Below are 15,940 nucleotides of genomic sequence, written 5' to 3'. Positions count from 1 at the left end.
ATGCAGAACTACATATACATCTGCACCAACAAAAAAAAAACCAAGAAACCCGGACAAGCCAATGAAAATGTTCAGTCACATGAAAACAAAACCACTTTTGGAGATACCCACAATTAATGAGTTGAAACTGGAAGTTGCTGGGAGCAGAACGGAAATGTATCTGAACTTACCCTCTATACAAATGTAATGGATAAACGTACACACATACCACAGCTTTCTTCACAGATGTTAGGAACACAGTGTTTAAGATTGTTACATGACAACACATTCAAGATAATGAGATGTCCTGTGATGGCTCAGAACAAAGCAGATTCATACTAGACTCATTCTGAAACAATATATGATGTACTACTTGATGAAAAACCTAAGGAAACCCAAGAGGGCAGATGTGTTGCCATGTGTCCAAGATGAATCCTCTGATCTCCAGAGAGAACTGGGACCAGGCAAAAGAAAGCCTTGCTTTTCACATTCAGCCTTTTGTAGCATTCAGATTCTTACATGTCCACTTGTCATTGAGCATCTTCAACCCCACCCCTCTCCTTTAGAGCCCGTGGACGCCTTATCAACCAGTTCCAAGGTCACCTATTTTATGACGTTCCCAGGAAGACCCTCTATTTTATCTTGCCATCACAACAGTAGGACCTCTGCCTGAGGAAGAGGCAGCATTCAGAAGAGCTGAGGTTGGATTAGTACATCCAGAAAGTTCAAGCTAAAACATCTAAGAAATGAAGTATTAAGGAAGTGAAGCTAAAAACAAAGACAGTGGAGAAGCAGCAGAATGAAGAGAAAGGTCTTGTATTTCACATAAGAATGCACTCAACTCAGGAGTCTCACCAGTAGAAATTTATGGTAACACATTTTGATTACATGTGTAGGTTAAAAAAAAAAGTATTACCTGCCAATAAAAATGCAGGACCAATTTTCTTTTAAACAGTGGGTTTACAGACAAAAATGGATCACACACTGCCTGGATAGGGTCAACAGAAAGTTGGACTGGTGGGTTATGTGCACCAACTCAGGAACCCCATCTATTGGAGAATGTTCCAAAGAGGACTACTTCTGAATGATACTCCCCTGCAAACAACCCTGCATCAGGGATTGCCTGACAGGATAGTCTGGGGTAGCCTAGAACCCAAGCAGGCACTTCTAGCCACATGTGCACAGTTCCCTTACCACCACTTCCCCGAATTCTGCAAATACCATGGGACTCGGGTGATGGAGGAAACAAATCCCAGGATGGTTTAGATCAAGAGAACAAAGTCACAGTTCTGTCTTCAGTGGTCTTCAACAGGAGTGAAGAGTTGGTGGGACTGGAAGCAGAATTCTCCCAATGGCCATCAGATGAAGCTCTTGCCTTTCTGGCTCTGAGTAACTGTCTGAAGAACATGGTCCCTCCTTCTCCTCCTCCTCCTCCTCCTCACTGTTCCAGAGTATGGGAGGTGCTGGGCTCTCTGGAGCCCACAGAGAACATAGTAGAAAAGCAGCAGCAAAGGCTCTCCAAGAACTAGCACCACTGAGGAAGCCTCCTCCTCCAGAGAGCTCTTCCACACCTGCACACCCTGAGAATCTTTGGAGTTCAACATTCAGAGTGCTATCCAGCCCAGCAATCTGACCAGTCAGAGCTGTCCACGCTTGAGCTTGGACAGTGTGGTTGACTTGGGAAATGGCTCCTTCAGCAATAGAGTAGGTGGTGCAGGGAATTTGAGCATCAAGAATTATCTCCAAGCTGTCTGGATACTGCCACAGCCAGGATGACTCTGACAGCTGCTCAGGCAGCCTACAAACCTTCAAAGCCCTGACTGGATACCAGGAGACCTGTTACAGGGAGTCTTTCTGATACTGGGCCTGCTTTGATCACCCCTTGTGGGTCTTGTAGATCTGAGTCCCTGCGGACATAAATTTTTCATATTCCATTGTTGATCCTCTAGGAGAAAAATCACCCTGCCCCCACAGCCTCTCCAACTTCAGGCTGGTGCTTGCTTCGTCCTATCTTGAGGTGCCAGCTCAATGGCTCAGACTCTGTGCCCTTTCCTCAAGAGTCACACAAAAGAATTGTCTCACAGCAGGCATTAACATCTTCTCTTTTAAAAAATAAATATTTATGTAAACTTAGAGAAGAAGATTCAAGGAATCTCCTTCCCAAAGCACAAATGTCCCACATGAGTCAAACCAAGATGAAGTCCACCAACTCACTAATGAAATCCCCCTCCCCAGAAGCTGCTCTGCTGAGGGGCAGGTATGCAGAGGAATCATCTGCCTCCCAGCTCCTCAGTCCCCTTTGGTGATGAGGTCCTCAATGTAGGCATCCAGCTCGTCATCTGTGTTGATGTCTATGTCCTGGAACAAAGTGGGGTGGGGGTCAGCTGGGGCAGGAAAACAGGTTGGGGGGGGGGTGGGACTGGGCCTAAACTCCATCCTGTTATCTCTTGCCCAGTTGTCTGTCTCTCACTCCTGCCCTTCTTCTAAATCTCAGTTATCCTTTGTCATCAGTCATTGTGCATGCCCAGGAAAGTATGAGAACTTTCTTATCAGGTTCTCTGGTTCTAACCTACATCCCTCCAATTAACTAGAGTGTCTGATATTGAAAATTGGACTATGCTGCAACCCTCCAGTGACTTTTCTGCTCTTGTGTTCAAACTACATACTTAGAGGTCCTGCCTCTCCTACCATCTACCCTACTACAGCTTAGTCAGATCCTAGTCTCAGTGCAAGTATCTCTTCAGAGTCCACTCTAAGCAACCTAGACAAGTGGCTTCCCCAAGGATTCAGTCTCTCATTAGTTACTTCACAGTACCACCCCATTTGTAGCTCTAGCTTCTCCACAAGCCTGCCCTCAGAGATCAGGCTCCCAGTCTCTACTGTGTAGAAGACGTTGCCTAAGGGGCAATATCTCACTTCTCCACTACTCAACCCCACCTGGGAAACCATTTAGGTAAGTAAGAATTTTGCTTGTGGCTTAAAAGGTTCTCAAAGCAAACTGAATAGTCTGTGCGGTGTGGCTGGGATGAGGCCCAGGCAGCTCTATCACTTCAAGCCCTCTTGTCAGGACTCTGAGCAGCCAGTGTTGGAAACAAAGACTCCCTGAGTGGCTGGAGTCCTGTGAGAAGTCCAGCCCCACTCCCTGAGACCAGCTGGTCTGTCTTCTACAAGAGCTGCTTGGCTTACTTACCTCCTGTACTTTTTGCAGGAGTGCTACAATGTTGGTCCTCAACTTTTGTAACTTCTCCTCTGTCTCACGAAGCTTTTTCTCAGAGGTGCGCAAGCTCTCCTCTGAGGCTTTTGCCCGTGAGTCAGCACGGCTTTGGTAGGAATGGCACAGATTCTGGAGCCCCACCTCATACTGCTTGAAGTATTCTTTCTGTGGAAGGAAACATGGTAGGAGCCATGAGTTCAGAAGTACACTTGGTTTTATTTCAGTACTAGGGGAAAGCAGTCTTCAAAGAGGTCTCAGAGGCAGTCCGTTGGGGATACCATAAGAATGAGGACACAATGCACTCAGCCAAGTGCTTAGTAAACTGGAAGGCTGTCTTACCTTTCTACATAGCAAAAGAGGACTGTGGGATCATTCTCCTAGCTCAATCACACCTCTCTAACTCCAGAATAGGACTTCTATATCCAACACAGTGTTAGGATCAAAGATCTATCAGGCACCCACCAACACCAATTATCCCCAGATTTGTACAGTAAATAGTTGTACAGCAACAGAGCCTTTTATTATGAAGTGGCTATAGTAGTTAAAAACAATTTTAAGTCGTATCCCAGTATGATCTGCTCAGAAAGAGCCACTAAGAAAGAGGAAGTCATTTTCATGGGCAAAACCACCACAGGTCCTGGCTGTCCAGGGCAGTCTGAACAACTTTAGCACCAATTTGTTTCTGTGAAGGTTGCATGAGCTGCTACAATGAGGGGCTTCTGACTGCTGTTTTGCCTTACAAACTACACTATGATCTCACATCGTGATAGCAAGAGAAACTTCACATTCTACATAAGAAATATCTTGGCCGCACAAAATAAATTTTAAGTCAAATGCAAATATCTTGAAGGCAATTATATTAAACTTTTAATTGTGAAATTACTAGAGAACACCATTTACACAGTGATAAGGACAAAAAAATGAACAAAATTGTAAGTTTGGTTTTAGAAACTACAACCAGAAAATCAAAGCTGTGCACTAGTACTGGTAACCACTTTTACAAAAACAAGCTAGATAGTATTTTTAGAATCGGACAGTCATACTGACTCTGTTCTGGGCTGAGCGGCAGTGCCTACTGCTGAGGTCCTGCTTTACCCTGGCTTTTGCTTTGAATTTCACAAGTTGATGCCAAAAGTAACAAGTCGAAGATGTTTGTTCTCCTAGGACCTCTGGAGAGCCCAGTCTAAACAAGGGCAAAAGCCAAAGCCTGGGCTGGGCTTACTTCGAGACAATAATGTCACAGGACTCACTCTACTAAAGATGCCCCTATAAAGGCCAGGGCAGCAGACAAATCAAGTTGTATGTTTCTGTAAATAAAGCCATATTCCCTGATGGACTGCCTCTAGATACTTTCAGGCTATAATTGCAGAGGTGAGTAGTTATCAAACACCATATAGCCTACAAACCCATTATTATTTGCTAACTGGCCCTGGGCATGGTTCAGATCAACAATTCCTTCAGCTCCAATAATTTTCTACATAATAACAAGCATGAGGGGACAACTGCGTGTAAAAACCAAGTCAGGCCAGACTCACCAGAGGAAAAGATATTAGTTCTTCTGAATTCATAGCACTTAGCTCCTTCTTGGAGATGGGGAAACTTGGAGGCAAGAAATACCGCAAGCAATTCCTAAGTAGGAAAAAAAGGAGGGATAAGAACTCAGAATAGCATGGAAAAAGTGAAGAACTATTGTCAGTCCTAAGGAAAAGGCTAAAGAAACACAAACCGAAGAATCTGGACCAGGAGGTCAATAGTCTCATGGTTGGTACTTGAGGCAGTAGTGTCTGGCTCAATGTTGAAACCATCAGAGGTAGAGGGCTCTGGCAAGGCCACAGCCTGCTGGGTCACCACAGCCTCCTCCTCCTCACCACCTTCTTGCTGCGTGTCAGGACTCTGATGCTCTGGAGAAGGTGGCTTCATCAGTCGTACATCTTCACTGCCTTTCTCTACCCTATGGGGGGACACAGAACTTATGTCTGTCCTAAGCTCCTAATAGGCTGCTAGGAAGGACATGAGGGTACTTCCTCCCTTTACTCTAGCTGACTTCTGCTATTCTGATCTCACAGAAGAGGGCATTACCAGCGGTCTCTTGGTGTTGTGTCTGTGGGCACGTAATCAAACTTCACTTTCCACCGAACCACATTCTTGCCCATCTCTACAGCTGTGACACGACCTGTGTACCATTCTCGGTTCACACGTACCTCTACATGCAGTCCTTTATCTGAGAATTCAAACACAAGTGAGAATCAGAACTACATCAGATCTCCCACCTCAGCCAGTGCTGTATTGTAAAAGGTAGTCCCCAGGTGGGTCCCTCGGTATGCACCCTGACTTAGCAATGCAGATTCTTCCATCTGTCATAGAGCAACGACACAGACGAGTGACTTGCCGAGGGCAAACACCAAAGAATTAGTATCAAAACAAAACAAACAAAAACCACAAGCCAAGCATGATGGCATATGCCTTTAATCCCAGCACTGGGAGACTGAGCCAGAGGATTACAAGTTCAAGGCCAAACTGGACTATCTAATAAATGTCTGCTCAAAAAGCTCAAGCATTACAAATGAAACAAAACATCATGAAGGGAATAGCTAGACCAACTGTAGATAGAGACCAAGCCCAGGAAGCTGCTAGCTTAAGGAGGAGGCTGACAGTGAAGGCTCTATTTCCATTTCCACCACAGGCTGACAGGGACTTCCCCAAACTTGCCTTTCTGAGCCTTCTTGAGTTCAGCTGGGTCATCTTCCCCAGCACTGTCTGAAAGCTGCAAGGAGAACAGTCTATTAGAAGCTTCTTCAATGGCCTCTAAAAAGTAGTAGTCTTTTGTGTTACTGGCCACCCATGGTCATCGGCTGTAACACATCTTCTTGTGCTGTCCCAGGTATCTACCCTTCTGCCATCTTTATGAACAGAAGAGCAGGCAAGGGACACATTTAAGTGATTCTAGACCCCTAGGTGTACACCAGTATATACTGACCTGTAATTAGAACAAGTCTCAAGATCTACCTGGCCCCATGTTTCTTAACATCTGGGTAACAAGAGTCCTTGAGAGGTCAACTAGGCTCAAAGTCTCAAGTCATGAAGACCATGGGGACCAGCACAGGCCCAGTGAAGCTCATGTGACCACCCACCTCATTTGCCTCCTTCTTCTCCTCCTTCACAGCAAATTTGCCCCGTTTGCATCTCTCTTTCCTCTTCTCAGCTTCTTCTTCAGCCTCTTCCTCATCAGAGACTACAAGACTCCGCTTCCGACCTGAGGTTGCCTACAGCAGAAGAGTAGGAGCATGAAGGGACCCTCCCTGTTCAGCCTCTAAAATGCAGGAATATTTTGTGTAGCCTAAAGAAACTATTCCAAGGAGTTTATGTCAATTCCTACTTGGAATTACTCAGTACACACATAAGCAACCTTCTGGCCCTTACACTATGTGACTTTTGACAATAGCAGCCACAAGAGAAGGCTCTCAGAGACCTCCTTGACACACAGTGACCACTGCCATACATAATCTACCAAAACCACCTGTCACCAAGTTAACAAACTATACCTACACTTGTAAGAAGCTAGTGGAGGTGACTCAAGTTTACAGCAGACCAAGGTTGGGTCTGCTGGGTAAAAAACTCACTGTCTAAGTTCTGAGCAAGTCTCTTGTTATGTAGGCTCCTCCTCTTCAAAAGCATCAGAAGAGTTTTAAGATTCAGTGATCCTGGATTTCTCTACTATAACTTTCTTTCAGGCAAAACATCTCACCACAGAATGTTTAACAGGTGGCTCCGGCTTCTTGACCACTGGAGTCTTGATGGCTTTTTGAGCGGGGACATCCCGAAGGTTCTTAGAGTTAGGGAGTAGAGATGGTGATGGGGGCTGCACAGGAAGGGTGAGTCGGGGTACAGTCTTGATGGGAGGGTTTGCAGGCTTTCGGGGTGCCTCAGCTGGCTGGAGCAGCCTGGAAGTACTAGTTTCTCCTCGGGCTGCTGTAGTAGGCGGTTTTGGGGGACTGCTGATAACCGAAGCCTTTCGGAGTTGGCTAGTTGGTCTGGAAGTATGAATAGAAGGGGGTCTGCTAGGAGCATTCTTGATCACTGCAGGTAAAGGGGGTGACCGAGGACGCTGAGGTCTCCGCACAGGTTCCTAAAAAAAAAAGCCCACAGACAGTGGGAACACTGATCCTAGCTTAAGACACCAGAAGAGCCCCACCTCCCTTATGCCCCTGGGCTTTACTTCAGTGGAAGGTCTGGTAGTCACTTCTAAGGGCAATTTCTTCAGGTCAGCTTGTGAGCGGATGGGTGTAGTTTTCTGCAAAACAAATGCAATAACAAAATTGTTTACAGTCTTTCTGGACCCTCACTATGCGCCTGGGGCAGTGATCAGTTCTAATTCTGAAAGCTTTCTATTATCACCTGAAAGGCACTATGTGTGTGTATGCATGTATATATGTCTACACTATGTACATATATACATATACACACACATATATATTTATATATATAAAGGGTACCTATGTAACAGATTCAGCAATTGCGAAACTGGGGAAGTCTTTATAACTTCTTAAAAAGAAACCAAAAAGGTGGGAAAGGACTGGTGAGGTAAAGTTGGCATGAGCCAGAGAAGTAGGTGGGATTCAACATACTTAAGACATTTCCAGTTAGTGAGTATAGTGTACTGAACAGACACAGAAAGAAAGGAAATTAGTTTTGCAACCAATATGAAGTTGGGGGCTATAGAGATGGCTCATTGGTTAAAAGTGCAGATTGGTCTTGTAGGGCACCAGAGTTCAGGTCCCATCACCCACAACAAGGATCTGATGCCCCCTTCTGAATCCATAGGCACCTACATACACATTCCATGCATATACTCATGCACAGACACAATTTTAAAATAATAAAAATAAGTAAAACTTTTTAAAAAATGAAATGACATATTGGAAACATTAAGTACACATAAAAATTTGATCAACCTTAAAAATAAAAAATAAAATTAATCTTTGCTAATCAAATTTGCAATAAAAAGATAATACTTTTCTACATACTGGTAAAAATGGGAGGGGGGTGACTGGGAGGAAGAAAGTTGGGGAAACTGCAGTTGGGATGTAATATATGAGAGAATAAATAAATAAATAAATAAAATGAAAAACAATACATCTTCTGCAAGGTTACTTGAGAAGAATTTTTTTAAAGCCTTAACATTTTGTAAACTTCCAATTTCACAAATTATCAAGAAGTGATTATGCACTAAAAATAATATATGCATATATTAAATATACATGGGATGGTTCCCTGTGACTACTAAAAATTATATATATTTTTATGTGTAGGCATTCATGCAAAATTGGAAAGAGCAACTCCAAAGAATCTTAAGTCCAAGACCAGCCTGAACTTATTATGCTGAACTCAGTGAAACTTAAAAAAAATAAAATAAAAAGCAAGAAAAGGGTTAGAGATACAGCTCAGTAGTACAGCTTGCCTAATACATACAAAACTCTAGTTTAATTTCTGATGGGAGGAAGAGGGGAAAAAGTTATAAATATTGAGTTAATGGTGATTTCTTCTAAATACATTGGACTGATTTGGATAAAGAAACAAAATAGTTTGTTGTCCAAATAATCAATCAGAAAAGTGTTTGGAACTCAGGCTTGAAAAACCTTGGTGGGAACACATGGTGAGTGGAAGGGACAAGAAAGCCACTGAAAGCCTTAGTCTTGCTGACATGGGCTGTTTTTGCCCACTTGCCCATGACCGCATACCTGAAGAGCTTCTAGCTTTTCCTGCTGCTGGCGAATTTTCTCTGTCAGCTGCTTTTGCTTTTCTTCCTGTGTCTTTAGGTCCTTTTTTAATGTCCCCAAAGGAACCTTTTGCTTCTGTTCAGAAGCTTCACAGCTGCAAAGAGAAGAAACTGGTGGCAAAACAAGGTTCCTATAGGACAGAGACTTGCTGTCTTGCAACTACCACAGAGCTTCCAATGCATAAAAATGGTATGTGTTACAGGACACATTTATTCTTCCTTCTTGGGTACATACCATGTGCAGCAGCCAGAGATGTGATGCTATGAAAACACCGACCTCAAGAAATACCCCAAGGTGGAGGGAACAGTGGTAGGCTTGGTGAATGTCGAGTTAGCTTTAACTGTCAACTTGACACAGCCTAGGGTCATCTGAGAAGAAAGCCTGGATTGAAGAACTGCCTAGATCAGACTGGCCTGTGGGCATGCCATGTTTGTCAGGGACTACCTTGTTAATTGATGAAGGAGGCCTTAGCCCACTATGGGTGGGTAATATCTCAAGGCTTTAGGCTGTATAAGAAAGTTGGCTAAGCATGAGCCTGAGTTACTGAGCCAGTACACAGTATTTCTTCTATTTCTTCTTGGTTCTACTTCAAGTTCCTGCTTGAATTCCTGCCTGACTTCTAAAAATGATGGATTGTACTTGGAAGTATAAGCCAAATTGCTTCTGGTCCTGATGTCTATCACGGCAACAGAAAGAAAACTACAACAGGGAGAGAAGGGTAATCACAATCCTTGTTAAAGAAAGGCTCACCGGTCCTGCTCAGGATCGGGGTTCATGGAGCAAACCCAAGTATCAGGATAATCTTTTTCTACTGAACTCAGCTGGAAGGGTAGGGTTCTCCATTTCAGACACAAATCTGCAAAAGAAAAAACACCCCTCCCTACAGGTCAGCCACACCTATCAACAATTACTGGACTCCAGATTCCTCACAGCTAGGTCCCCAGCAAAGATGTCCTGGACTTTCAACATTCTTTATCTATTACTACAAAACCAATTCATTCACCGTATGGACAGAGACTGCAGCAAGGATTAAAAATACCATGGAATCTTAAGGCCACCAGCCCGTCCTTCCTCCAGGCTCAGTCATTTATTCATACTAGATACAACATGGTACCAAATCTACTGAGCCTGGCCCATCTGTGGTATGAAATGCCCCCAAGGTAGGATGACTGTCCACCTCATGAAGAGAAACTGGAAGAACTAGTGCAGCCTCAAGACTGTGCTCACAGAGCGACTGCCAAACAGATCCTGTTCCTGGTGGAACCTAAGTTTATGAATATTAGTCAAGTCAGAAGGCCAGCATGAGGCTAAAGAGAAGAGTATCATGACAGGAGGCTGGAAAAGAGTTCCCACCACTCAACTCACCACACTGGATAGTGGTTGGGATTTCCATAGCCCTTCGGCGTTTGAAACGCAGCTCACTGGACGGGGGTTGGTTCCAGTTGGCAGAAAGGTAGCCAAACTCATCCCAAAACTTGATGATTCCACGCTGGGCTAGAAGGTAAATGCCCATACATTACAATTAGAAGCAAACCTCACTGCACCGTCTTCCTAACTAATAAATTCACACTCTCACACAATTAAAGCATCTTAAGGTTCAAGGTAAAAGAGAGGCTGAGGCCAGGTGGCCAGTCCCATTACCAATGGCGATGTCCTTCCAATACTGCGCCAAGTGCTCCCCCATTGCTCGAAGTAGATGTCGGTACTCCTTAGCATCAGCAAAGTCTTGCTTGTTATGTGTAGGCTCCAGAACCAAGTAGGGCACATCAACAACCCCAACAACCCCACCACATGCCCTGCAAGGACAAGGAGGTCACAGCTGTCACCAGAACTCTTTTGCCATTCATCCTGGGCTGGAAAACTCTCCTAGAGCAGTACTCACATGCCCCCTTCCAGCTGTGGGCCCACTTTCTCATACATCTTGATCAGGCGGCTACAATTGTAGATAAACATGCCATCTAGGTCCCGGTGTTCAATATTGACCCCAAAAACAAAATTCAGTTCCTTGGGTTCTTTGAGTGCTCTAATAGAGGAGGAAAGGGGAAAAAAAAGAAAAAGAAAAAAGGTCAAGCCTATTAACTCATTAGCACAAAAACAACATGGTGATAAAGGTGTGTAAAGCTTTTTGAGACACGTTAAAATTTGCCATCTCCATTCAATGTGTGATGTTAGACTTGATAAGGCTCTGTACTGTTCAGTGGCCATCTGTATAAACATTGAATTCTGTTTTTGTTTTTTGTTTTTAATGTAGCAAAACAGGAATGGATTTAAATATGAATGTGTTACTATGATACTGCTGCAAATCTCCTCTGCAGAGAGAATTAAATAGTGGAATAAATATAACATTATAATCATATCTTCCTCAAAATTCCAATTATGTAACAGCAATAGTTCAGTTTACTTTGTTTTTCAAGCGAGTCTTGGAACTCACTCTGCAGACCAGGCTGGCCTGGTACTCAGAGAGAGCACCATCTGTCTCTGCCTCCCAAGAACTGGGATTAAAGATGTTCATCACTACACCTGGTTTATTTAACAGTAATAGTTTTAAAGGCAAAAAATTAACCAGAATATATGAGAAAAGACACTCATGACACGTCCAGAAAATCTTGGGACAAGTTAGCGTGAAGTAACCTGAAACTTAATGCCTGTGGCAAGGAAGCAACCTGGAGTCTAGCTAGGAATTCATGCCCTAGAACCTGAGAAGCTCTACATAGAGCTCAGGTCAGAGACCTGATGATGTAGACCCAAAACAATATATCCTAAATGAAAAGGCACAAAACTCAATCTATAGTATCATTCTACATTTATAACCAGCGGAGAATGAATTATGTACTATAAAAAATAAGAACATAGCCAGGTGGCGGTGGTGCACACCTTTAATCCCAGCACTCAGGAGGCAGAGCCAGGCGGATCACTTGTGAGTTTGAGGCCAGCCTGGTCTACAGAGCGAGATCCAGGACAGGCACCAAAATTACAGAGAAACCCTGTCTCGAAAAAACAAAACAACAACAACAAAAAGTAAGAACACATATTTTCAGAAGAATAAGGGAGTTTCATGGTTTTTATTTAAATGTTTTATATTTTTCAAGTTTTACACAATGGGCATTTTGTACAACTTTAACAGAAAAGAATAAGAAATGGACAGCAGTGAGAGTTAAGTGTCAGTTCTGCCTGCCTTCTGCAGGGTCAGAAGTATCTGACCAGCATTGGCTATCACAGTAGTGATGGTTTTCTCAGAGTAAACTTGGTACCAAATGGCAACCTGTTTGTGCAAATGCCATATCATTTTAAAAGACCAAAGGGCTGTCCAAGTACTCACCGCTGCTTGGCATCCTTGATTCTTTTCTTGACATCAGCTTCTCTACGCAGGGTGATGGCTGTATTCTGAACCTGCCGCAACATCACCTGCAAATACATGCCCATCAGGAGAGGGGAGGAGGCGCTCCAGGCTACACTAAGCAATAGGAGATTTTTACACAGATAGCACCGATGCTAACACACATCTGAAGATTATTTCTTTCTACAGAAAAGTGACCTGACTGGGGACAAACTTAAAAGCTGTATTTCCTTTTACTAAGGTCAGGATACTGGATCCCAATGCCACATACGCCAGGAAAGAGAGCCTGAGTCTGAGTCTGAGGACTTACCCTCGAGTCCCGTGTCAGGTCTCCACCCATTCGTACTTCTAATGTCCGAGCTTTGCTCTCTGCCTCCCGGGCCTTCTCTTCAGCTAAAACCAGAAGAAATAAAAAGTACAGAACTCTGTCATCCTTCACTGATCCAGAGCAGTTCCTGCTGCACAAGAAGTATATGCTAACAAGGAAAAGGCTACCTAGAGGTGCAATGGCCACATGGGGCAGCCTGTGGGCCTGAACTACACAACTGCTTCAGGGGGAAAAAAAAAGACAACTGACACATTCAAAACTGTCATGGACAAGATGGTACATACTTATATATAATTCTAGTACTCTGCAGGCTAAGGCAGGAGGATCACTGAGTTTGAGGCCAACATGGGATAAGTAAGTCTATCTCAAAACCATAACCCCAAGGAAAGCATTATTTATACCCCATATTCTTAAGCTTCACAAATAAATTACAATAGTTAAAAAAAATTATCCAATGGGAATTCAACCTTCAGCATGAACTGGAGCCTGAAGAATGCTTCAGACAATCACCCCCACCAAACAGCTGAGAAAACTGTGATCATTTCTAGGGAGAAACCTAGAGATTTCTGTCCAACTTATTTTTTTTTTTTTTTTTTTTTTTTTGGTTTTTCGAGACAGGGTTTCTCTGTGTAGCTTTGCGCCTTTCCTGGGACTCACTTGGTAGCCCAGGCTGGCCTTGAACTCACCGAGATCCGCCTGCCTCTGCCTCCCGAGTGCTGGGCCAACTTAATTTAAAGCTATATGCAGGGTGAGATTATTTCAATGGTTTTGAACCTATATCTGGCTTGATATCTGACTTAAATAAGAATCTATAGATTTGTTTTATGCCATTTCAGCCCTGCATAAAGTCCTATAAATAGTGGGAAGAGAGAGTCAAGTCTAGAGAGACAATGCTGATAGGATTAGATATGGGGAGAGTTGGAGAGGAACTGGCTCCGGCAGGAGAACAGCTTTGTCCCAGGCTTTGGATACAAGCAGTGCCCCCAACTCCATCCCTCCTTCCAACACAGGGAGTAGCATTACCAATCCGTGCTACATGCTCTGCCTTCTTCACTTCCTGTTCTGCCCGAGTCTTGAAACGGCTTGATGTATACTTGTACATTCTGAAGAGCAGAAAAAGCAACCTGAGGGCCAAGCAGCAGTGGGCCAGGCAGCCAACCTGAGCAGCTCAAGCAGCACCCTGCCTCCTCCCATGTGGTGCTACCCTGGCTTCTTGTGGTGAAACAAATCCATGCTCATTTTAACAAAATGATTCAATTCCTTACTCAATCTGTCCCTGGTCTCTTGATGTGCCTTTGGTGTTTAGTAGGTATCACTAATTGCATATCAGGAACAAAACCCAATAATAAGCCGTGGCTTCCCCTCTCCTGTAAAGGGTTTATAGGCCCTCTGAGACAAGACAGCTCCCTGTGCTACTTTCCACATCTCAGAAGGCACTTCCCTCAACTGGCCGGGCCAACCAGCCTGTCTGTGACTTCCATCCTTACCAGGGAAAGGACTCTCTGGTAAACAGGTGTAATCAGCAGTGTTAAGAGTCTTCACAGTACACCATTCTAAGATCACCCCATTTCCCAGCCCAGATCATGGTAGCTAGGCTCTTACCTGGGTTTATACAAGCAGCAGGAGAGTCTCTTGGTCTGCACCTTGTGCCCATGAATGAAAATCCTCATCCGCGGATCAATATAGAGCACAGCAGCATAGGCTCGGAAGGAGCGTCGTTCTGGCTTCCTGAAGACAGCAGGAACTGAGAAGTACTGTCTCCACACCACAGTAAGCCCAAAGCTGTGGACTGACTTCCTCTCTGCAGTTCACCTTTCATTTCACATCCTGGTTTCTTTCTCTTCACACTTTGACCAGAATGGCCCTTTATCATAGCTACTACATACTGCCCTGTCACGTCCCTAGCACAGGTGCCCCACAGACACTTTACCTGGCCCTTACAGGGAACCCAGTGCCATTTCACCACCACTAGACCCAGGCCTCAGTTTCTTCTGTCAAATGAAAGAGTTAGATCAGGGAATCACTAATCTTTAGTTTTGCTGAGGAGCCACCATCCTGCTAGTAAGCAGGTAGGAGCTCTCAGCTCTATCAATACTGCCACCAGAGAAAGCCAGGAAAGGGACTCTTCCATTTTTCCCTGAAGTCATCTCCTAAGGGAGTAAAGACCAGTTCCAGGGCCTGCCACCCTGCCAGCCATACTCACGTGCCCTCTGGGGAGGTCTCTGCCATCTGGATATCTTTTGGATTTGAGATTATGTCTAGTTCCGGCTCTCCATTGTCCATGAGCTTGAGATTAAAGATGATCACCAGTGTTCCTAGGGAACAGAAATCCTTTCTCTCTGCCAGCCAACCCAGGCTCACTCCTACACTACCCGAGGCTCTAGAGCTCCCAGGTTCTCTGGGCTCCATATCCAAAGCCTACTCACCACTATTCCCGGGAATCTTCATGAACTGGGTCATCACTTGCTCCTCATTGTGGAAAGGAGAGTACTTGTAGACGAGCTCTGTCTCAATAGCAAACTTCTCCACATTGTCTGTGACAGGTTCCCGTGTTCGAGCATTCCAGGTAGGCAATGGGACTATCACCTTTATTTTGAGTGAGGACAGACGGACACTGTGATCGGGGCTCCAGAGCCACCTTCCTCCAAACAAGCAGCTTTCTTGTCTCTTCAGCTGTGTAGTCTGGCATCAGGTCTTCAGCTCCTGGTCCTTCCTCAAACTCCTATGCCTATGCTAGTCTGTGCCTCAGAGCTCTCTGTGCCTCTCTAGAATGTCTTTGGCCATTTCATTAATGTGGTAAGAATTCTCCTTTTACCACTAAGGGAAAACATATTTGCAAATATCTAGTGAATCTAGACATACACCATATAACCTACAACTCAGTAATTCTATTTCTGGGTAAACACTCCTACAGGAACTTCTGCACATATTTACCAGTATATACATATAGGAATAACCCAAATACTCACTACAGAGTGACTCAACTAAAATATTCTATGGTTATAAAAATGAACAAAGGCACAACTACAAACATCAACATGGATGGATCTCACAAGCACAGTAATATCTGAAAGAAATACAGTGAACTTCTATGTTGTCAGTCCATGTGCACATGTATAAATACATATACACTAGTGACCAACAATGCCTCCCACCTCCCAAAAGGGAAGTGATCATCCTAAAAGTTACCAGAAGGTGATTTCCCCCAGGGGCACACTGAGGACTACTAGGTCAGATATTAATAGGGGACTTCTAACTTTGGTTTATAATTATGGCTACATGGGTGTGTGCTTTATTGTAATAAT

General features: G+C 44.1%; 1 protein-coding gene across 4 annotated transcripts in view; it reads right to left on the bottom strand.

Annotated features, from left to right (window-relative positions):
- Nucleotides 1-828: 828 nt before the first annotated feature.
- Nucleotides 829-15,940, bottom strand: part of Morc2 (MORC family CW-type zinc finger 2) — a 40,136-nt gene continuing 25,024 nt past the window's right edge. For all 4 annotated transcript variants that reach the window (XM_076545804.1, XM_076545803.1, XM_076545802.1 and 1 more), the window contains exons 10-29: nt 15,062-15,221; nt 14,839-14,950; nt 14,238-14,363; nt 13,659-13,738; nt 12,618-12,700; nt 12,290-12,375; nt 10,853-10,993; nt 10,612-10,766; nt 10,336-10,464; nt 9,721-9,826; nt 8,932-9,064; nt 7,410-7,484; nt 6,939-7,319; nt 6,325-6,456; nt 5,903-5,957; nt 5,273-5,414; nt 4,920-5,144; nt 4,729-4,822; nt 3,170-3,358; nt 829-2,337 (exon numbers count right to left, since the gene is read on the bottom strand). In XM_076545804.1, coding sequence (XP_076401919.1) covers nt 2,269-2,337; nt 3,170-3,358; nt 4,729-4,822; nt 4,920-5,144; nt 5,273-5,414; nt 5,903-5,957; nt 6,325-6,456; nt 6,939-7,319; nt 7,410-7,484; nt 8,932-9,064; nt 9,721-9,826; nt 10,336-10,464; nt 10,612-10,766; nt 10,853-10,993; nt 12,290-12,375; nt 12,618-12,700; nt 13,659-13,738; nt 14,238-14,363; nt 14,839-14,950; nt 15,062-15,221 — 2,673 coding nt within the window. In that variant the 3' untranslated portion in view covers nt 829-2,268. The remainder of the gene's footprint in view (nt 2,338-3,169; nt 3,359-4,728; nt 4,823-4,919; nt 5,145-5,272; nt 5,415-5,902; nt 5,958-6,324; nt 6,457-6,938; nt 7,320-7,409; nt 7,485-8,931; nt 9,065-9,720; nt 9,827-10,335; nt 10,465-10,611; nt 10,767-10,852; nt 10,994-12,289; nt 12,376-12,617; nt 12,701-13,658; nt 13,739-14,237; nt 14,364-14,838; nt 14,951-15,061; nt 15,222-15,940) is intronic.

The sequence above is a fragment of the Peromyscus maniculatus genome, chromosome 10 (assembly GCF_049852395.1).
Source record: "Peromyscus maniculatus bairdii isolate BWxNUB_F1_BW_parent chromosome 10, HU_Pman_BW_mat_3.1, whole genome shotgun sequence".
NCBI classification, from domain to species: domain Eukaryota; kingdom Metazoa; phylum Chordata; class Mammalia; order Rodentia; family Cricetidae; genus Peromyscus; species Peromyscus maniculatus.
This window is presented reverse-complemented; position numbering and strand designations above follow the sequence as displayed.